Genomic DNA, 23,532 nt, shown 5'->3' with positions numbered 1-23,532 from the left:
AGCCCTTTTCTTTCTTTCTTTTTTTTTTTTTAAAGATTTTATTTATTTATTTGAGAGAGAGAATGAGAGACAGAGAGCACGAGAGGGAAGTGGGTCAGAGGGAGAAGCAGACCCCCCGCTGAGCAGGGAGCCCAATGTGGGACTCGATCCCGGGACTCCAGGATCATGACCTGAGCCGAAGGCAGTCGCCCAACCAACTGAGCCACCCCGGCGCCCCCATAGCCCTTTTCTTTCTTATAATCTGTTTTCTGGTAGTGAGTTGGTCAAATACATGGTCAAACAATTATTTTGGTATATTTTTGCCCGTTGAAATTTATCCTTTTTTTACAGGGATAATTTTACAGTTCATCAAGATTCTTTGAAATTTTGTTTCCGTCTTCCTGGTATTAATAACACCATTCACTTTACAACATGTACAGATTTTGTCAGTATATACTTGAATCAATACCTGAAGTCATCAGTAGAGACTAGAATGATTCCTGTGTATTAGTCTAGATATATGACCTATTGGGATTTAAAAATAAGCCCTTGAGAGCTTGAACTTCTGTCCCTCTAAATGTAATTAGATCTTGGGGCCCTTGGGTGGCTCAGTCATTAAGCATCTGCCTTCGGCTCGGCTCATGATCCCAGGATCCTGGGATTGAGCCCTGTATCAGGTTCCCTGCTCGGCAGGGGGCCTGCTTCTCCCTCTCCCACTCCTCCTGCTTATGTTCCCTCTCTCGCTGTCTCTTCTCTCTGTCAAATAAATAAATAAATAAATAAATCTTAAAAAAAAATGTAATTAGATCTTCACAGTGACAGTAGGTTGGAAGAAAACAGTTAAGTCTTCCTTTCAAGCCCCCCTTCGGTAACTGAATGAGCTTTGTGGGATGCATACAGTCTGGATGCTGTGTGTCAGTAGCATTCATCATTCTGGTTTAGGTAGATCAGAGACCTCAGTGAATTGTAGAGCTGAGAGGAGGCAGATTGTTACTTTTATCCTTCTGGATTTAGTTAGTGCTTTCTTCAGGGCATGGTACAGACATTTCATGAAATAAACATTTTCTTGTAGGCAATGAAATCTCCAGAACTGAAAGATCGGCTAGAAGAATCAGAGAAGCTAATCCAGGAAATGACTGTGACCTGGGAGGAGAAACTAAGGAAAACCGAGGAGATTGCACAGGTTCGTGCTTCCTGATTAAAGCAAGAGAAAGCTCGTGGCAGTTTGTGCAATGCAACTCATGGCCTTTCTGGTTCCTTTTTTGATTTTTAGCTTTGAAGATGGCAAATCTAGCACCAGTAATAAGAACCTAGATCCAAGAGTCTCTATTTTACAAAGTTAATTTGAAGGATAAGACATAATTACAATTAATAGTTCATCATGTAGGAAATGTTTTTAGGGTCATAAGCATTTTTTAAATGAAGTAACTACTTTGTAGCCTCTGACTATGAACCCCCAATTCTATTAAGTGCTTTGCTTACCCAATCTACGAACTTACCCAAACTACGAAATTATTAGTGGTCGATACTCGGCTATAATAGTATTAGTATATACTCAGTAAAAGTAATATGAAATACCTAAATCTGAGCTGACTATCTCTTAGGTTTAGAATACTTAATACAGATAGAGTTGTGAAATTTTAGGGAGGGAACATTAGCACTTAGAAAGAATCCTTAATGTCCAGTTGTCTACTTAATAAAAGACTTACTCCGTGGCATTCCTTTTAGGTGGTTATTCAGCCTCCGTTTTAGAAATATATGTGGTAATGTGGAGGCCAATACCCTGTCAACAGTCTTTCATGATGGGACAGCTGTGATGACTCTAATAGTAGCTATTTAATCGAAATCTTTTATTCTTTCATTTCTGCTCATGGTTCTTAGTTTGTTCTTCCAAAGCTAAGAGAATGGGTGTCCCACATATATACAGTAATTGAGAGTAATAATAATAGCAAATATTTATTGCATACATCCTGTTGGGCCCTGTGCTAAGTGCTTTTAAATACAGTATTTTAGGACGCCTGGGTGGCTCAGTTGGTTAAGCGACTGCCTTCGGCTCAGGTCATGATCCTGGAGTCCCGGGATCAAGTCCCACATCGGGCTCCCTGCTCGGCAGGGAGTCTGCTTCTCCCTCAGACCCTCCCCACTCTCCTGCTCTCTCTCTCTCAAATAAATAAATAAATAAATAAAATCTTAAAAATAAATAAATAAATAAATAAATAAATAAATAAATAAATAAATACAGTATTTTATTTAATCCCCTCAAGAGCCCTATAAGACAGGGACAGTCATTACCCAGATATTTAAGGTAACCTCTGCCTTCTTCCCCTCCTTTTCTAAAGTTGAAAATCTCTGGTGTTTTCAACTGTTCCTCATATTAGTAAATATATAGAACTTGCTACTTTTGTCACCCAGCAGGTTCCATCTTGAAATGTGCTGTCCAGAATCAATTTATACACCAGATGTTGTAGGATGGTACAACTCCTATGTAGCATAAAGTGGCTATGATATTAGTGCAGACTAATTTTTAAATATTTTTTATTATAATCATTTTCAAAATAGATAAAAACAAGAGAGAAGAGTATAATGAACCCACATGTGGCATCACCCAGTTTCACTGAAGATCAACGTATGACCAATCTTGTTTTATCTGTATCCCTACACTGGGTTATTTTAATGCAACTCCTTCAAATTACAGGGAAGAGAACATTCCAGTGTATGAACTTTATTTCTCATTACTTATTTCACTTTTTGTTTTTCATAAATTATAAATCATTCTAATAATTATCCATTTTAGAACTAATTTGTGTGAGCCTTTTTGAGCTACTCCAAAAGTAAACATTGACTTTGAAGTGCTATTGTATTTGAGTTGCTTAGCTGATACAAGGCAGTGTAGGTCTAAGTGAAATTGCAGTGCTAATACTGGTGAATCTAACTGTTCTCTTCCTCTGTCAGGTATCCCTTTTGAGGACTGTGCCTGATTTTATCCAGCACCTCATTTAACACCTTATCTTTGCAAGCCCCCAGGCTTCGTGCTGCTGAGCTTGCTTCTCCTCTTTCAGGGAAAAAGACGTAGTCTGTTGGTCATTGACCTTTTTTCAAAAGAGACTAGCATTTCCCAAAATGTATTTCTGGCAATATAGCCACCAATTGTTAATAAGTCTTCTGGGAAGAAAAATGGTCCACGGTCAGATAACTTTGGGATGGTATCCCTAAAAATAGCAAAATCCTTAAGCTGTAATTTAATTGTACTGCAAACTTACGTGTGGCCCTAGTTAAATGACTTAGCTTGTCTTGTCTTTCTTCAGAATCAAAGGCTTTTGGTGGCTGTGACTCATTACCACTTGCTATTTATATATAGGCAAAGACACCCTGCTCTGCCCCAATTCATATACCTTAATCCTAGAGCATTGGTTACAGGAGTCATGTGTATTCCCCTATATGCATACTTTTGCATATCGTGTGGATTCAGAGGCAGGTAGGCACAAAAAAGAAAGGTTCATATTCTTATGAAAATAGTACTTGAATGCATATGCAAGTTTTATTTTGACACATTCACAAGACTGACGTTTTGAGTGCTCACTCTGTGTTGTGCACTGTGCTAGGTGCTAGGAATTCACAGTGGGTATATAGGATCCTTGCCCTCATAGAGAAAAGGTCAAGTAAACAAGTATGAGTTACCAAGTATGAGAACAAGTATGTTTCAAATAGAAGAAACAGGTGTAAAATCTCTTAAGCTCAGGAGCGCATTCTTGACACTTTCAGGGACCTGGAAGAGTTCCATATAACTATAGCGTAGGCTTTGAGAGTAGGAATGATAAAACATGAAGACGGAGAGGAAACGGGCCAGATCAAAGGACCTGTGGACTTTGTTGAGGGAGTCTGGCCTTTATCCTGGCTGGGGAGTCACTGAGGCTATCAAGCAAGGGAGTGCATTGAAAATTTGGCCTTTTATAAAGATCACAGTTGGTAAAACAACTTTGCTCATATGCACAGAATTAAATGAGAAAGACAAATTCAAGATGTCAGGAATTTTCAAGAATGATAATTGAGAACTCGGTAGAATACTTGGTTGCTATTGGTAATGCCTTTATTTCTCAAAATAAAAAAAATTTTTTTTAAAAGATTTTATTTATTTGACAGAGAGAGAGAGACAGTGAGAGTGAGAGCACAAGCAGGGAGAGGGAGAGGGAAAAGCAGATTCCCCGCTGAGCAAGGAGCCAGACACGAGGCTCGATCCCAGGACCCTGGAATCATGACCTGAGCCGAAGGCAGACGCCTAATGACTGAGCCGCCCAGGCACCCTCAAAATAAAGTTTTAATTAACAAGATAAAATAACATTATATAGGGCACCTGGGTGGCTCAGTTGGTTAAGCGACTGCCTTCGGCTCATGTCATGATCCTGGAGTCCCTGGATCGAGTCCCGCATCGGGCTCCCTGCTCGGCAGGGAGTCTGCTTCTCCCTCTGACCCTCCCCCCTCTCATGCTGTCTCTCATTCTCTCTCTCTCAAATAAATAAATAAATAATCTTAAAAAAAAAATAACATTATATAGTTTGGAAAGAGAAAAAAGGCAATAATCTCTAATTCCATGTCCTAAGATAACATATTTGAACTGTAAAGTTATTTAATAATTATTCCGTGTACGACCTTTTATATCTTGCTGTGTCAATAGTTATGGAATTAATAGTTCTCTAATACATTTACAGGAGCGACAGAAACAGCTTGAGAGTCTTGGAATATCTCTTCAGTCTTCTGGGATTAAAGTTGGGGATGATAAATGCTTCCTTGTTAATCTGAATGCTGATCCTGCTCTGAATGAACTTCTGGTTTACTATTTAAAGGTGAGGTAACAGGCTTTGCTACTATTTCCTGCCGCAATAAGAACAGTATTTCCTGATTTTTTTTTTTAAACTTAAGAGAGCCATGCTTATTCCAAAATAATGAGAATTAGCAAATTGTTTTTATTTGAATAAGCTGAAGTGTAGAAAATCTTGAGTTTCTGGGATTAGTTTCCCTTTTTATTTATTCTTAAGATTTATTTATCTATTATTTTAGAGAGATAGAGATACAGTTGGGGTGGGGAAGGGGCAGAGAGAGAGAGGGAGAGAGAGAATCTCCAGCAGACTACCCGCTGAGCACAGAGCCTGACATGGGGCTTGATCCCACGACCCTGAGATCACGACCTGAGTCGTAACCAAGAGTCGGACACTCAACCGACTGAACCACCCAGGCACCCCTGGGATTAGTTTCCCTTTTTAGTCTTCGAGTAATGTAATTCAACCTAGGAATATAAAACATAATATTCTGATGTTATTTCCAAGAAACTAAGTAACTTTAGCTACTATTATTGACTGTGATTTATACCAGGGAGTTAAGTAGATAACTTTAAAGCTTAAAGGAAGACTTTTAAAACTAAATGATTTATTAGTAGACTAAAGCTTTCGTGGTTTATATGAAGCACACCTTTTTGTGAGTGGTTAGATTACAAGAGGAAATGTTTAAAGAAAGTTAAGATGTGAGGCTATTTACTATGAGTTTTGTGTTTCCAGTAATTTAGGAAAATTTAAAAATTTGGATTATCAACTTATAAAAAAAAGAATAGGTCACTTAGAGACTGAGAGGGTCAGAGAGCGGAATAGAAAAAAACCCAAATAGTGATGTGTGTTGAAATCTGTAAATTGTGGGACATATCAGGGAGACAAGAGACAACTTTAGAATGAGCGGGAATCCTGAGCCACTACATAAATTATGAGGAGCTCATAATCGCTTTGTCATGCCCAGAGCATAAGTGAATTAAGTAATGTATTCTGACATGTGGTCAGTAAATATTAGGAGGAAATTTTTCCCTCCCTTACAATATAGGCACTATATATGTAGATTTACCTAAGGTGACTAGGAAGTTAAAGATAATGAGCTGGTAAAGTTGGAAACTGCTTTAAAATTAAAGCCATGTGGCATCATTTCTAAAGAGACTAAAGAATTCATGATGCATTGGCTAGTTTCCCAGTTTTTATCAGAGATATCCTGGCATAATTGGTTTGTGTTATTTTGATAAAGCCCCTTTATTAATGAGTATCTGATACCATGTTTTATTATGCTATGAAGTAAATCGTGTTTTTGATACATGCAGCCTGTGTGCGCTCCCAGATGTTGTACTCAAGTGGGAGCAACGTGAGAGTAGCAGGGAGATGACCCGCATTTTTGTCTGGATGTGTGATCTCAAGTCCATTTCCCCTCCAGTCTACAGATTCCTCCTGTATAAATGGATGCTTTGTCTGGCTACCTCACAGGGTTCCTGTGGGGATTACATGAGATTTACAAGCACTTTGTAAACAGAAGCACTATATAAATATAAAATATTCCACATTTCTTATTTGATGCTCTGTGTGGTACCTTCTGTATATTATCCTTGTCTATTAGAAAAAAAAAGTGTATATGATCACATCCCGTACTGTGTTTCTTACTGATGGTGGCAGCATTTTGTGTTAGGGTTTCAGCTGCAGATATTCTTATGCTTTAGGAGAGGTGCAGTATAGAATAGGACTCAAATATTCGGCCCTTTTTATTTCTCAGAACTCTGAATTCTTTTTCTTTCTGATGTGATGAAGTTCAAATTGGAACACACAAACACATACGCCCAATAAGAAAAAAACCTGATTCATATCTGTTCCTTAACTAAAAAATTAAACAAAGAAACTATTTAAAGACTTTTGGAGGGTAATCAAAATATTTCTGGTCATCTTGTGTGGGGGTGTCGGGATTCTGTTTCAGACTGTGTGGTCAACCCTGTTTTGGCAGAGTTTGAGGCAGTGTTGATTTCTTCACTGCCCAAGCTAACCTCATGACAAAAGTATATTCATGACCAAGCACATTCAGAAGGATGATCTCAGTCCAAGAACAGTTTTTTGCTTCAGTAAAGTGATACCATGATGTGGGAAGGAGGAATTTGGAGGCTGAGCACATTTATTTATTTATTTATTTATTTATTTATTTATTTATTTATTTATTGTCTTTGAATTCTGAAGTCAATTTAGATGCTGGGCAGATGACTTCACATCTCTGGGTGCTTTACAGCACCCCATCTATAAATGAGGGCACTGGATTAAATGATCTCTAATGTTTTTTCTAGTTCCAAGTGGTATGAGTCTCTTCCAGAACAGAATCCTCCATTTATTTGTTTAGTCTGGAACTGGCAGAGGCAGGGTATGGTGGCCAAACCGTAGATGGAACATAACTCCCAAGATGATTTTGCATCTAATTTGCATGCATGGGCAATCCTTGTGTTGCATGGTTCCAACATGCACAAATTCCAGTTACCACAATTTAGTAAATGATGTTGATGCATGCCACTGCTGTTTGTGAGATTTTACATATGCAGCCAGAGAAACTTAGTGAGGGTGAACTTCTCGATGTAAGTCATGAAAGTGTGACGAGAAGGATAAAGATGTCCCAAAGGGAGTGACACCAGAGAACACTTCCCATTGAAGGAGCTCTTGGAAAAATTTTGCAGCGTCTGGAGTACAGAGGTTAAAACGGTAGATGCTTAGAAAGGAGTATCACAGTTTGCCAAGGCACAGAAAATATGCTCACTCCATATTGTAAGTTATATATATATTGAGAAGAAGAAGGCAAGTAGTGTTTACACTACTCTTGATAAGTTTTTCGCAAAGAAAATGTTTTAAATTTCAGTGTGTCCAATATTTTAAATTACGGTATACTAAATAGTTTCACTGTTTTTTCATTTCCTTATACATTGTGACTATAAGAGAATTCTTAATGTTTTTACAGACATTTTAAAAAGTCACAGAATAATTGTGGTTTTGCCCATTGATTATTAAGATCTTCTTGCAAAGTTATTTTTACAGTTCTGTGCTCTCGTGCAAAGCAAAGACTGCCTGTGATTCTGAGATAGTCTTCCAGTGCTGGCCAAGCTTCTAGAGGGAAGAACTGCTTCCCCCACTTTAAAAACATGATGCTAGTAATACACTTTGTTTCCTGAAGAGTTTTATAAACACTTACTAGAAAAAGGGGAGGAGGATTCGTCCCCAAACTCCCAACATGCAGAGAGGACCACAGTTAATATTTAATAGTTTTATCCATATCCTCTGGATCTATTCCTATATGTGTGTCTATAGACGTAGAGTGATACATATTTTTACATTACAGAAATGGGATCATAATATGATTGATCTAAACACGCCTTTGATTATCCACCAAATCTTTTCAGGAGGGCTGTTTTGCTCATGCAGTTCTGGATCTACTCTTTCCACAAGTCAGTTATTAATGGCCTGGGAAACAAGGCTGATTCTGAAGAATTTGGGGCAAATTCTATATATGCACCCTAAGGATTCATACCTTGATAAGTGATTAAAGCAGCAGCAGCTTTAAAACACGTCGATCATATAGATGACAATGCCTGTTGTCATCTTGGCCAGTGTTCAGTCGCTGACTGAGGGGATCAGAATGGCAGAGGCACCAGCCAGTCAGTGTTTGTGGAGCTGCGGGTTCGGTTTCAAGGACCCCAAGATGAATAAGACACAGTTAGGGCACATTAGGAGTTCTTGGGTTGGCAGCAGTTGGACTCCTGTGGTGTAGGACTTGAATTCATAAAAGATGGACAGATACCTTCCTGCCTTTTTCACCTCCATTCCGGAACAGCTGTCTTCAGAGTCTTGGTTCTGTTAAACCAGCGTGACTTCTTTATGAAAGAATTTTGATTATTTAAATATGTGAGGAGTAACTACTTTTCTGCTTAATGCCCCTGGTACTCACTTACCTTTTCCTTCAGAAATTATCTGAGAATGCTGATAAGGCTGAGGAACCTCACAGGCTTTACTAATATGCTACTTTTCCTTCTTGCAGGCTCGGAAAAGCTTGCCCTGTGAAATATGTCACTAGTGGACAAGTTCTGTCTCTTTTCATTTTCCTTTCTCTCCTCCCTCCTTTCACCTCACCCTGTTCCTCTCTATCTCCGTCTTTCTCTCTTTCTTTTAGGACTTAGTTGATGAAAGGGAGATTCTTAAAAGAGCCCTGTAAATAGTTGATTTATAAAGGAAGCAAGGTACAATAAATTCATAGAATAGTTAAGTAATCATCTCCGGTGAAATTAAATTTAAACGGATGAAGAAAGGTTAAAAAGCCATTTCTAGCCTTTGATTATTTCTGAGACCTTTAAATCTAGTATTTTATATTTGTTAAAGTTTTCCCGAAAACTAGTGTACTTTAAGAATCATTATATCCAGGGGTGCCTGGGTGGCGCAGTTGGTTGGGCGCCCATCTCTTGGTTTCAGCTCAGGTCGTGATCTTGGGGGTCATGGGATCAAGCCCCTGTGTTGGGCTCCATACTTGGCACAGAGTCCGCTTGAAACTCTCTGTCCCTCTGCCCCTCTCCCTCTGGTGCACCCGCACGCTCTCTCTCTCTAAAATAAACAAATCTTTTAGAAAAAGAAGCATTATATCCATATATCACATAGAAACTGAAAAGCCACCCCTGATTAACTATCTTATTTTGATTACCTTGTACTTTCATAGCACTTATTAGATAACCTCTATACCAATCTATGATAAGTTTATTTTTTTTCCTCATCAGTATTTTAATTGCAGTGCTTAGGGCACAATAGGAGGTATTTATCAAAAAGTTTATTGTCCAACTTGTTTAAATATCAAACAGTAAGGCTTTCGGCAGATTGAGCTTTAGAGCTCAATGTTTGAGATTGCAGCAAATCATCCAAATCAGAATAGAGGATAATCTCAAATGAGAAATTTAAGTTGTTGCTGAGATCATAAGCACCACAAATGGGACTTTGTCTCTCTTTTATCTCTGGTGACTCAATGCCCAGCTCATGATAGGTGTTCAGTATAATATTTGTTGAAAAAATGAAGTTTTCCTCCTAGAATTTGGATTAGACCTTTGCATGTTCATGTTAATATCTTGTCTCCAGTAATTTTTAATTCAGTCTGTGACCAGATACTTAGCATCCACCATGTATCATGTACTATTCTCTTTTTTGGAGAAGATGCAGGAGTCCTGTAAAGGTTGCTGTCTAAATAAAGGGAAAAAACCATTTATACAACAGGTAGTAAAATGTGGTACCCACTCTGAATGTAATCAGGGTTCAGAGAAGGGAGAAGTCAGTGTGGCCTAATGGTGAAACATTCAAGTAGAAGATGAAACTAGACCTAGGTATTGAAAGACATTCTCATTTAGTTGAAGGGAAGAGGGAGCATTTCAGGCAAAGAGAACAAGAGCAAGGGCACAGATGTGGGCCTGGAATATATAGCTCAAGGCTTACCTCTACCTCCACCTCCACCAAAGTCACTGTTAGGACTCCTAGAATTTCTTACAGGAGGAGAAATGGGATTATACATGGAAGTGGCCTGAACCAAGTGCTTTGGGGATTTTTCCTTCTTTTTAGGTGGCCTTGTGTCCTTTCTCTCTGTAGACTTTTTTTTTTAAGATTTTATTATTTTTAAGTAATCTCTACACCCAGTGTGGGGCTTGAACCCACAACCCTGAGACAGAGTCACATGCTCCTCCAACTAAGCCAGCCAGGCATCCCTCTCTTTAGATATTTCTTTCCTCCTTTTGGAACTTCTCTCCAGCATGGGGTTGGTGTTGTAAAGGCAGGGAGGGAAGAACCAAAGCGGGGAATGGAGACAGGCATGGAACAGATTCTTTAGGCCCGCTACTGAACATCATAAAGCATTACTTGCAGTTTCCACAGTCAGGTCTTGTTCTCCAGATTAGGAAAGTATGGGGATTAGCCAGGAAGCCTCAGCTAGTAGTGAGGGGTAAAGGTTTATGTGGAATGTCCTCTGTATTATATATACTCCTTGGGGATTGGATAGGATACCATGGGACACCTCTGGATCCCCAGCTGTTTGTTTCCTTAGAAACACCACTGCAGTATAGTTGAGTGAAGAAACCCCCAGAAAAGGGGAAATGAAAATACTAGTGGGGAAGGGTCCTTTTCATGAGATTGAGATCCCAGAAGAGATGGGAAGCGCTGAGACCCACAACATAATTAGAAGAGTTACCAGCAAAGAAGAGGAGAGAATTGTCTTCCTTTGAGTCTGAAGGGAAATGATTGTTCATTTATTTTTCTTTTATATTTATTTAATTCCTAATTGTGCCACGCCTGTGTTAAGTGCTTGGATTACAGTGGGGAGTGGGTCGAGCTGTTCTTTGCTTTTTTCCATGCTAGCTGTGGAGATAGATACTGAGCCCATCACAGTCAGTGCTAAGTAAGGAATTGAAATAGGAGAGTGATGGGGTGGTTATTTCTGATTATCAGTTCAAAATATATCTCTCTGAGAATGTGCCCATTAAAGGTGAGATAGAAATGATAAGAAATTACCAATATCAAGGTCAGCGGGAAAACGTTTCAGACCAAGGAAACCGCCAGTGTGCTCAAGGGGCAGATAAAAGGCCAATGGTGGCCTTATCTTGCTCCAGGAGAAGGGGGAGTGGCAGGAGCTAGGATAGGAGAGGTAGGCGGGGCCACATCACTGAGTGTTTTTTGAAAGCCTGGATAAGAATTTGGACTTCTTTCGAAGCTCAAAGGGAAACCACTAGAGGGTTTTAAATAGGGACATCACATGATCAGCTATTATGCTGGTGATGGATGGGGTTGGGGGATTAGGATTAGAAGTGGAGGAAATAGGAGGTTCATGTATTCACCCCAGCAATAGAGCAGGGCGTGATAGTAGAGGTGGGGGAAAATAAGCCGATTCTGGATATGTTTTGGTGGGACAGTCTGTAGGGATGTTCTGATTGAGATGGGCCCAGGGGTAGGCTGGTAAGGGAAAGAGAGGACTCAGTAGCATCTAAGCTTTTTAGCGGACTAACTGGGTGGTGGCAGTAATGACTATTAATGGGGAAGAGAATAGATTCATTGGGTAGGGGTGGGGGAGCAAAAGTTCTGCTTCGGGCTTTTCACTTAGAAATGTCTTTAGACACTCAAATGTCATGACATTTAGACACTTTGGAATGGCTTTAAGCAGGGCACCTGGGTGACTCAGTCAGTTAAGCGTCCGACTCTTGGTTTCGGCTCAGGGCATGATCTCAGGGTCCTGGGATGGAGTCCCGTGTCAGGCTCTGTGCTCAGGGCCGAGTCCGCCTGAAATTCTTTCCCGCTCCCTCCCTCTCCACTCTTACCCCAACTTGGGAGTGCGCTTACTAGCCACTCGCTCGCTCACTCACTCACTCACTGACATACATACATAGATACATAGATACATACCTACATACATACATAAATAAATCTTAAAAAAAAAAAGAAATGTCTTTAAGCATCCAGGTAGGCAAGAAATAATGGTTAGCGAGACTAGAATAGTGGTAGTGGAGGCAGGAAAATAATGGAACTGAAGTCTGTAGTTCCTCGCTGGGTGATTTAATTTATATAAAGACAGTGTTGCCTTCAGGCGGGGTCTGAGGACCCAGAGGGGGTCCCGCAGGATCAGCCAAGAAGGTCCTTGCCTTCATGCAGGATAGAAATCAAATGCAAGCCAAGAGGAAGAGAGCATAGAGTTTATTGAAGACCTGGAGAGAATGCGGATACAGGCAGAACATCTGGGAGACTTGGCAAGGAAAGGAGAGTGAGTCTCCTCTTTGCTTGGGGCCTGGGGTTTTTACTGAGGATTGTGTCTTCTCAGGCATCCAGGAACAGAGAAGAGTGTTTAGGTGTCCTCCATAAGCTACTTATGCCCTGGGGCCAGAGGTCTTGATGAGTGGGTGGTCTTGGTCACTCCTTAGATGGTATCTATTGTGCTGGAAGACTCCAAGGAAGTCCTTAACTCCTTGACCTTTACAAGGAGAACATAAATTATTTGTTCTATAAGGTTTGTGTGTCGGGGTGTAGGCCTTTGCAAGAAAAGAAGCAGGAAAAGGAGCAAAAACAGCAATTTTTCATGGGGTCCCTTTAGTTTCCCTGTTTCAGCAGTATTTAAAACCCCTGCAACTGGATAAAGTCATCGTGATCAGAGGTCCGCAACTACTTCCACCGGCCAAATCTATTTCCCTGCCTGCTTCTCTATGGCCTGGGAGCTAAGAATGGTTTTTACATTTTTTTTAAGATTTTATTTCTTTATTTGAGAGATAGCGCATGAGGGAGAGAGAGAGAGCACGAGCAGGGAGGAGAGGGAGAAGCCGGCTCCTTGCTGAGCAGGGAGCCCCACACGGGACTGGATCCCAGGACCCTGGGATCATGACCTGAGCGGAAGGCAGACGCTTAACTGACTGAGCCACCCAGGTGCCCATTGTTTTTACATTTTTTTAAATGGTTGAAAAAAAATGAGAAGAACCACAGTATTTCAGACACGTGAAAATTATGTGCAGTTCAAATTTCAGTGTTCATAAATAAAGTTTTATTGGAAAGTAGCCACACTTGTTCATTTGTGTGTTGTCTGTTTTCACACCACTAGGCAGAGTTGAGTGGCTGCATATGGTTTGCAAAGCCTAACATAGTTTGTATCTGACCACTGATCTAGGTGTATGGAAGGAGAGGCTGGCTTAGGGACACACATCCAGGTGTTATCAATGTTTAATTACGTACCGGGTTGAAGTGCATAAGAGGGAGCTTGGTTTTTACATCTGCTTTCTCAGTTGCCAGCCAAAAAGCAAGGCTGGTGACTGGGGCTCCACAGTAAGAAGAACACATCCATCTTATCTCCTATGAGGATTAGGGAGACCATGGGATTCATGAAGTAATTTTAATCTTTTCAAGCTCCTTAGATTTGAATACTTTTTTTATCTTTGTAGTTGATCATCTTGATTGAGAACCAGGTAAGTGATGTACAACTTAAGTAACTGTAGTTTTCAGACCAGTCATTTTGGTGCATTATTGACACATGGCTCATGCTCTGAGAGTAGTATAAAATATTTGGGATCAAGATTGCAATGGAAAATAATGTAGTATAGACATTAATATAAAACTATAGTTTTAGTTTTAAAAGGTGTAACTCAACTCAGTTGCTATTTATTCCTTATAAGGAAATTTACCTTATAGAATATATTTCAGAGAAAGCCAGAAATTCCCTCTACCCCATTCCATTTGCTCCAAAAGACCTTTCAGCTAAGGTAATGGATCAATGTAAGAGGGCTCAGAGGAGATGATTTCAGTTTTTATATATGTAAGAAATAATATTAATCAGTGACTTTGATTCTTTTGTAGGAACATACATTGATAGGTTCAGCAAATTCCCAAGATATCCAGCTCTGTGGAATGGGAATTTTTCCTGAACATTGTATTATAGACATCACAGCAGAAGGCCAGGTGATGCTGACTCCTCAGAAGAACACCAGGTAATATACTTTCATTAGTGTTAATGTCACAATACTTTTTAAGAGGATGAAAGTACACTAGTTGTGAATGTTATGTGGCATGTTTGGCCTTTGCTTTTTAAATTCACTTAATGAAGCTATCCAGTTAGTTACCAAGTCCTTTACATTGAACTTTTTAATATCTCTTAAACCCATATCTCCTCTCTATACTCACTACCGTGGCCTTATTTAAATAAGACCCTCATCAAATCTTGATTGGAACTATGCCAACACTCTAATCTTTTACCTGGGTCACTTACCATACAGCCAGATGGCTTTCTACTATTTTTTTTTCCCGAAGATTTTATTTATTTATTTGACAGAGAGAGAGAGAGAGAGCACAAGCGGGGGGAGCAGCAGAGGGGGAGGGAGGGAGAAGCAGGCTCTCTGCTGAGCAGGGAGCCCAATGTGGGGCTCGATCCCATGACCCTGGGATCATGACCCGAGCCGAAGGCAGACACTTAACTGAGCCACCCAGGCACCCCAAGCTTTCTACTAATTTTGATACAAAATCCCTTATATCCCTCCTATTTGTCTCCTATTCCTCTGTGCCTGTCATTCCTTTGGGCAGCTGACTCCTGTTTGACCTTCAAGGCTAAGCTCTGTCATTGTCTACTTTGGGGGAATTCCCTGTTTGGTCTACATGAAGGGCCCCTAGTATATATTCCCAGTACACCTTATGCTTCCTGTTATGTTAAGACTTCATATTGTATTCTTTTCCTAAAAAACTTTATTTTATTTTTTAAGTAGTCTTCATGCCCAGTGTGGAGCCTAAAGCGGGGCTTAAATTCACGACCCTGAGATCAAGACCTGAGCTGAGATCAAGAGTCAGACACTTAACCGACTAAGCTACCCAGGTGCCCCATCGTATTGTGTTCTTGTGGGCTGTTAACTTTTATTACCCCAGTAGACTGTGAGCTCATTGAGGACAAGGGCCTGTCTTTTTTGGATCTCTGTCCTTAGTATGTAAGAGAAGACTAGTATATAAGTGCTCAAAAACTAATGAATGAATGAAGAGATAAAACATTATATAAATTAAATGTTTCTCAGTTTGCTTCCTTGAGCTATGAAGCTGTTATTGCCCTGTTATATAATGGTGTATAACTGTTAACTGACTTACATTGATTCTTCAAATGTTGACCCATTTCATTATGTGATACTGAATAGTGATTAATATCATTACTAATCTTGGGGTGCCTGGGTGGCACAGTTGGTTGAGCATCTGACTCTTGGTGTCGGCTCAGGTCATGATCTCAGGTCATGATCTCAGGATTGTGAGATTGAGCCCCAAGTTGGGCTCCACACTCAGTGGGGAGTGTGCTTGAGATTCTCTCTCTTCTTCTCCTTCTGCCACTTCCCTTATTCTTCCACGTGCTCTCTCTCTCTCTTTCTCTCTTTAAAATAAATCAGTCAATCATGGGGCACCTGGGTGGCTCAGTCAGTTAAGCATCCGATTGTTGGTTTTGGCTCAAGTCATAAGCTCACAGTCGTGGGATCAAGCCCCGTGTTGGGCTCTGCATGGTAACTACTTCAGATTCTTTCTCCCTCTCCCTTTCCCTCCTGCACGCGCGCTCTCTCTCTCTCAAATAAATAAAATCTTTTAAAATAAATAAATAAATCTTTAAAAAATATCATTACTAATTCTATCCAGAAAGTCTAAATATTGGGAAGCTATCCAGCTCATGGTGAAGGATGCAAATGAGGAAGAGGAAAGAACAGCAGAAGCTGGGCCTGGCACTCCCAGCCTGGGCATGCTATTCTCCTATTAAATAGTCTCACAGAATACCAACCTTAGGCAAGGTTACTCTGAAGCTGTGATAAAATATGACAAAGCAGGCCACATAATAATTTTATTTCAGCACAGACAAAAACCAGGGTCACTCTGTCACATACCAAATACCTTCTCTTGGCTGAGGTGAGTGATTACTTCTTTACCAGTCACAACTTTATCCTCATTCTAGTCTCCCCTCTTATAGATAAGATTTTTTTGAAATGCCCAATCATAAAAGTACTCTGGCTTTCTGACAGCATCCAACACATACAGAACCGCTCTCTCTCAGAGCCTTTGCCAAGTTGTCCGGCTAAAGCCCAAATCCTGCAACAGTCCTTCCGAGCACACTGTCAATGAGACACCCCATGCTTCCTGCGACTGTGTCTTCTACTTGTGCATGAGGAATCAGCCCAGCTTGTTCAGCTTCAGGAATGCTCCTAGTGGTCTTTGGCTGAAGGACATTGACACAGTTTCCAAACTCCCAATTTTCACTTGAAATTTACAGTTGGCATTTCCTCGCTTTGTCCATTTTCAAGAAAATGGCTGCCCCAGATACCACTTTGTATATGTCTTTTGCTCAGGACAGTCCTCATACTCTGGTGTGAATGAACACAGTGCTTTTTATGTACTTCTTGTTTTGTCACCCAAAATGTTTAAAAAATTGTGTACTCAGGGTCAGGATTTTTAATTTTTAATTTTTTTTTTAAAGATTTTATTTATTTATTTGAGAGAGAGAGAATGAGAGAGAGCACATGAGAGAGGGGAGGGTCAGAGGGAGAAGCAGACTCCCTGCCGAGCAGGGAGCCCGATGCGGGACTCGATCCAGGGACTCCAGGATCATGACCTGAGCCGAAGGCAGTCGCTTAACCAACTGAGCCACCCAGGCGCCCCAGGATTTTTAAAAAGTAATAATTTTGACTGCTTCATCAAGGACATCCTCAAAGGAAACATTTTTTAAAAATTGTGAGTGTATGGCAGTGAGTAGTCCAGTGACTACTAGTAATGTTTGGTACCACTGCCTTGGTTTGTGCTAAAACACTAGCAGTTTTACTCATTGTTGGTATAAATGTCAACACGGTGAAAAGGGCAAGATAGCATTATTATAAAAATAGCTTTGATCTTGGGGACCCCACAGAGACCACACTTTGAAAACTGTCATTATAATCATGCTTTTATTTACTAATTATGGCTTAACTGCTGTGGCTTTTAAAAATTAGCCTCTATATATGTTTGCCTTTAATTGAACTCCTCATTGTATTTACGGAATTTGTGTCAGAAAGGCTAAAATCTGCTAATTTTAGTAGGTTCCCTCTTAATATAATTTTTGAGCTCATGGCTTTGAATAATCAGACTATAGGAGGACCAGTTACTTTTAGTGTTTAAAAACCCCCATGGTAAGTGAAATCCGGATATAGAGAGTAGGATTTTATGTATATGCATATACATAAAAAGTAACTAGCAATATAAAGCCAGTTAAGTGCTTTAGGACAGTAAAGAAACTAAGACACTATTGGCTGGAGGGACGAGCAGCTTTTACAGAGGAAGCAGAAACCACCTGGGCTTTGAAAGCTGAGTAGGACTTGGTGGGGAGAATGGGGAGGGCAGGAACTCTATTCCAGGATTCCAGGTTGCAGGACTGGAATAAGCCTGGCTTTGAAAGAAGAGTCAATCAATCATGTTTAGGGGACAGAACATAAACCTTTTTTTTGGCTGGAGTTGAGAATTCACTAGAAGGGGGAAAGAAAGGAAGAGATAAATAGGGCTTCCTTTTGTAGGGCCTTTATGCTATGTCTAAGCAAATGAGTCCTTCAGCAGGAGAGAGGCTTGATAGAACTGGTATTCCAGGAATATCAGTCTTATAGTGGTATGCATAATTTTTGTATATTTCCTGCCCCTGCAAATTCTTCCTTTTATATCCTTCCATCCACCCTTCTGTTGAACTCCATTGTCAAGATAACCAGTCAAGTGGACCTTATAAATCTTTTATACATTGATAGAATATGAACGTTTTTCTGTGCTCTAGGAAGTTACAGAAGCATTTAGCATAGGTCTCATTTCTTACATTTCTAGAGTCTAGTTGGTTGATTGACTCTTACTATTCATGTAGATTGGACATACTCATTTGAGTTGTAATGTATATTGCTACCAGCTTTTTACTGTTGGCTGTAAAGGCTCCATATTTACTCCTTAATATGCTATATAACAAATTTGGAACTTTGAAAAGTAGAGGATAATAATTGATTATATTTAGTACTGCAAGCATTTCTTAGCAGAAAAGAGGAGTAAATACAAATAAAGTTCACTGAGGGCAGGGGAATTGATTATTTCATTTTTCCTAGTAAATAGATCTCTATAGTATGGGATAATTAAAGGAGAAAACATGATAATCATTGTTTGCATTGACCTCTTCTCCCCCTCAGAACATTTGTAAATGGCTCTTCCGTATCTAGTCCTATACAACTCCACCACGGGGACAGGATATTATGGGGAAACAACCACTTCTTCAGGTATGACATTATTCATGGCTCTTAAAGAGAGTTTATTGAAGATTATACTTTGAAACAGAAGAATGTATATTGGAAGGTAAAATTAACTCCATAAAAAGTATACAGTATTTTGTACATATGTATTTACTGACTGTATATGATTTGTTCATTGTATGCTTTGAGCCTGAGAGACATATGAACAATACTCTCAGGAAAAATAAGGAGTTTACTTACTTACTTTTTTCCTTTTTATTTCCCAGTGCAAGATGATTGTTTTGCCATCTGGTGTAAGAATTCATTAATTTTTTTTTCTGACTTGCTTACCTTTTTATTTGTTTATTTTTTATTGGAAAAGAGTAGTTTTGGTTTCCTTATTCATAAAATAAAGTTCGTATTTTATTTAGGAATGTTTTCGGCTGCAAGTAATGGCAAACTTGACTGTAATGGCTTAAACAGTTTGTTTCACTGACCAAATAAGAAATCCAAAGGTGGATGGTTGTTGGCCTTGGCTAAGCCTCTCAAAACTGTCATGGCAGAAGGCTTGTCACGGTCTCCTTGTCTTGGCATTTCCCTGTGGTCTAAAGATGGCCACGCCGCTCCAGGTATCAAAGCAGCATCCAGGCACGTATGAAGAGAATGAGGGAGAAGGTGGTACTAGCCTTATCTGCTTGATCAGAAAAAGCAGAAGTCTTCCTAGAGCCCCCAGCAATCTTCCATTTTTGTCTCATTTGCTAGAATTTGCCTCCTAACTACAAGGGAGGATGAGAAAGAGCCTGCGCTGGGACTGCACACAGTGTTTTCCATAGAAAACTGGTGTTGTGTTGCCAGGGAAGGGCGGGCTGGAGATTGTACAGAACTACAGTCCTGGTCTGTTCCTCTTCCTGTCACTGGTCACCATGCTTGGGGTATCAGACTGACTTTTCTTATGGCTAATGGAGATCCTTTGCTTGTGGGCCAGTCGATATTTTGATTACTGAAGAAAGGGTAGAGGGGCACAAAGTGTGCAGAAAATATTTTTCTTTTTCTTCCTTCTCAAACTAAATCAGGTGTAAACTGCTTGGCTTGGTTTTCAAAGACTTCATAGTTTGAGTTGCGTTGATCTTTCCATCATTATCTCCTATAACTTCTGCTGTACAAATTTTGTGTGTCCCTATGTTGTTGTATTCATAATTTCTCCAGAGACTATGAGAATTTCCATTTCCACATCTCTTCTCATGCTGTTCCCACTTGTAAAGCTCAGCTCAGATGACTTCCTACTCTGTCATCTTTTCCGTTGTTATTCCAGCGGTCCTCAGCTTTTCTTCAACACCTAGCTTGTCACAGTCATGTGGCCCTGAGTCACATGGTCTGTTGTAACTATTTGTGCATGCATGTGTGTTTATTTCTACTACTAGAGGATAAAATTCCAGAGTGTAGTAATTGCCTTACACTTACATGGTACCCCCTTGGCATCTAGGAAATGCCAGTATTTAATGAATGGAATAAGTGCGTATCTTTATTTTAAAAATAATATTCTTCCCCTCCCCCAAGACTGAATTTGCCTAAAAAGAAAAAGAAAGCAGATCGAGAGGATGAGGAACATGACACCTCCACGAAGAATGATACCAGTTCTGACCAGCTCGATGTAGACGGAGACTCCTCCAGTGAGGTGTCCAGTGAAATCAACTTCAATTATGAATATGCGCAAATGGAGGTTACCATGAAGGCTCTGGGTAGTAATGGTGAGCAGATCTGTGCATTTTAGAGTCTTTTGAAGTTGATGGAAAGTTAAAAATGTTTACGATTGAGACCTTTTAAATATTAACAAAAAAGGAAATCTTTATGTTATTCTCTATATTCTCTTAATTTATTACATTTATAAAAACTTTTCATTCTTTTAGCCTTGAGTACTAATCACTGCCAACTTTGTTCTCACTGATAGAATTTCTCAGGTTTGAAATTTGACTGCCACTGTCACTCTTAGGTTATGTGTAGTACATACACTAGACCTGCTTTTCCTCTGTGGAAGACAGTTCAGCATGTATTTGACAGAAGAGATGATATGATGAGGAATGGGGAGTAAGGAACACTGAGTTTATTCCAAACTGTCAAAATTCAAGAATCTTCATTTACTAATTAGGATGCCAAACAGCAGTATAGAACCACATTTGAAATCTATTGTGTTGTACTGTGACCTTTCATTTGTTTTTACCTTCTAAAAAAACCTTATTTAGATCCAATGCAGTCGATATTGAACAGCCTAGAACAACAGCATGAAGAAGAAAAACGATCTGCATTGGAGCGCCAGAGGCTTATGTATGAACATGAATTGGAGCAGCTACGAAGAAGGCTGTCTCCTGAGAAACAAAACTGTCGTAGTGGGGACAGGTTTTCTTTCCACTCACCCAGTGCTCAACAGCGATTGAGACAGTGGGCCGAAGAGAGGTAGGTGCATGGCGCCTTTATTACGTGTGCATAGCATATGCTCAACACTTTACCTCACCTAGGTATGATACAGTATGGAGAAATCTAGACATTACTTGAAAAAGAATTATATTAAGAGAGAGTGTTACAGCTTAAGAACCATTTGGGTTTTTTTTTTTGTTTTTTTTTTCATTTTTGAGAAAAACGGGAATTACCAATTTATATTGATTTATTTAAAGTTGCCCATGTTAGGTGCTGCCCCATTTTAGTTTGTATGGCTTTTGGATTTGAATAAACAAGTATTTGTACTTAGAAGTTATACTTTATCATTGTATTATACCTTAGGTTCTGAAGCTTGGGTAGATGCTTTTTAAAATAAGGAAAAAAAAAAAAAAGAAAGGTGGTTATCTGGACTGATTAGCTCAGGTAGGTAAAGCATGGTGCTAGTGAGATGCAGATTGCAAGTTTGAACTCTATATGGGCTAATTAGCATTGCACTAAAATGTCTCATCCATGGTTACAGACTGTACTTAACTAACCTCTTGCTCTTCAAAAGTCTGGTCTGCAGACAGGCAGCATCTCTAATCAGGTGGAGATTGATAGAAATATAGTGTATCAGGCCCCACCCCAGACCTAGTGAGTCAAGATCTTTAGTTTATCAAGATCCCTGGGTGATTTTTATACACAGTCAAGTTTTTGAGGCACTGTCCTAATCAACGGCCAGCTTGTTACACGAGCGTGTGCCAGTACTTACAATATAGCCCAGATACAAGCGCGTGCATGGGTCGGTGTCAGTAATATAGTCGCTGCGTGCACAAGGCAGTTGTAAAGCTTGGTTCGCAGTTTGGCATTAACATATTATGTACTACATAATATTCTGATGTGCTGCTTGATAGTTATCCCCCCCCCCCACTTGTTTTTAAAGAGAAGCAACGCTGAATAACAGCCTGATGAGGCTGAGGGAACAAATTGTGAAAGCCAATCTGTTGGTGAGAGAAGCTAGTTACATTGCAGAGGAACTGGATAAAAGAACAGAGTATAAAGTAACCCTGCAGATTCCAACCTCCAGCCTCGATGCCAACAGGAAGGTGAGGTTGTCGTTAATGGAAGAGACAGAGAACCACTGGAGAAAACTGTTGTCTGTTTCACCAGTGGTATTTAAACACCAGTGGGCTTGCCCTCAACCCCACTTACACTTTCTACAGTCTGCATCCTTTTGGACTTGTTCTCCTCTCTCGAGTAGAATTTATTTGCTTTTAATTCTCTGCCTTTGTGCGTATGTGTCCTTTGTCCACTAGAATACCCTCTCCACCTCTTCCCACCACCCCCCACCAATTTATTTCACTCAGCTTCCTTTCTTCAGTCTGTTTCTATGACTTCTGGGAAGTCTTTCCTGATGAATCTTCAGAAAGTAGTTTTTCCCCTTCATTCTGTTACCACCCTCCAACCCCTCTCCCCTAAGTTCCGTGTTTAGTTTACGTGTATCATGTTATTTTCACTTGCTAATAGATTGCTCTGCAAAACTGTTTATTGGTTGTTTCATGTGTGTATTCATGATCACAAATTTTTTTTTTTTGGTATAATGTAATAACCATTTAATAAATTGTAGGGGGAAAGTCCCATCAAAATTTTCTATCCTAGCCATCCAGTTGTTTTCTTTTCTTTGTTATTTAGGCCCTTTTCTAGCTCTCAGTCATATTCATACATAATTTTTGATGGTACATAGAATTTTGTATTCAGATATATATTTTGAGGGTCCATGTGCTTTGTTTCTCCCACAGTATTTGACACAACAAAGCTTTAATGGATGCTTGCGTGTTCTATTCTGATTTGGTAGCAAGGACCACATCTTTCTTTTTCTTGTGGCATCCCAGCCTCAAGGTCATTGTTTTCACAGAGTAGATATTTGGCAAATAGGGATGCTTAATGTTTTGAGTAATATAGGTATTGTGAACGTGATGCACTCACTGCTCTATGGAGACCTGTCTCTTGATACACGTTCTGTGTGTGATCTGAACTTAGAACTTTATTTTGCTTGTTGGCATTTGTAGGGCAAACCACAGGTGCAATGGCACTCAGCCAAAAAAGAGGTAGAGGAAAGCCAATCATGGGCTTAGATTCTTCTAGAAGACTGAGCAGAGCAAGGTCTTCTTCCATTCTGTAGTGTTTGAATTGGCAAAACAGAAACATAACCATTTTCTCCCCATACAGCATGACTGTCTGTAGCCCTTTTCTGTGTATCCTGGCTCAGGCTTCGTTGGAAGGAGCAACCGTGCCTCCGGGCAGCCAAGTCAGTACCTAGAAGTGACGCAAGTCATTTTGGGCCTCCCTCTCTCCTAGACAGCTGATAGTGTGTTCTGGGGCCGTTTGCATGGCTGGTAGAGATGAAGCACATCGCTGGGGTCACGGCAGCCATTGTTAACATGTTAATGGCTACTAATCTACACTACTACTATTGATTTAATAGATTAGTATTTTCAGATTTCACCCAGAGAGAGGAGCTGGACAAGGAAGTATTTCTTAAGGAGAGAGACTTTTTTAACTCAGGCTGGGTCTTTCCTCTTTTATCCAAT

The 23,532-nt window shown here is 39.9% G+C and overlaps 1 protein-coding gene across 2 annotated transcripts in view; it reads left to right on the top strand.

Moving 5' to 3' along the window:
* KIF13B (kinesin family member 13B) overlaps nucleotides 1–23,532 on the top strand; it is a 205,639-nt gene that overhangs the window by 93,682 nt on the left and 88,425 nt on the right. For both annotated transcript variants that reach the window (XM_035022644.1, XM_035022643.1), the window contains exons 12-18: nucleotides 1,052–1,162; nucleotides 4,686–4,820; nucleotides 14,151–14,281; nucleotides 18,491–18,577; nucleotides 20,087–20,277; nucleotides 20,770–20,980; nucleotides 21,885–22,047. In XM_035022644.1, coding sequence (XP_034878535.1) covers nucleotides 1,052–1,162; nucleotides 4,686–4,820; nucleotides 14,151–14,281; nucleotides 18,491–18,577; nucleotides 20,087–20,277; nucleotides 20,770–20,980; nucleotides 21,885–22,047 — 1,029 coding nt within the window. The remainder of the gene's footprint in view (nucleotides 1–1,051; nucleotides 1,163–4,685; nucleotides 4,821–14,150; nucleotides 14,282–18,490; nucleotides 18,578–20,086; nucleotides 20,278–20,769; nucleotides 20,981–21,884; nucleotides 22,048–23,532) is intronic.

The sequence above is a fragment of the Mirounga leonina genome, unplaced genomic scaffold (genome assembly GCF_011800145.1).
Source record: "Mirounga leonina isolate KUSES-001 unplaced genomic scaffold, KU_Mleo_1.0 Mir_176, whole genome shotgun sequence".
NCBI classification, from domain to species: Eukaryota; Metazoa; Chordata; class Mammalia; order Carnivora; family Phocidae; genus Mirounga; species Mirounga leonina.
Note: the sequence above shows the minus strand (reverse complement) of the source record. Positions and strands in the feature narration are given on the sequence as shown.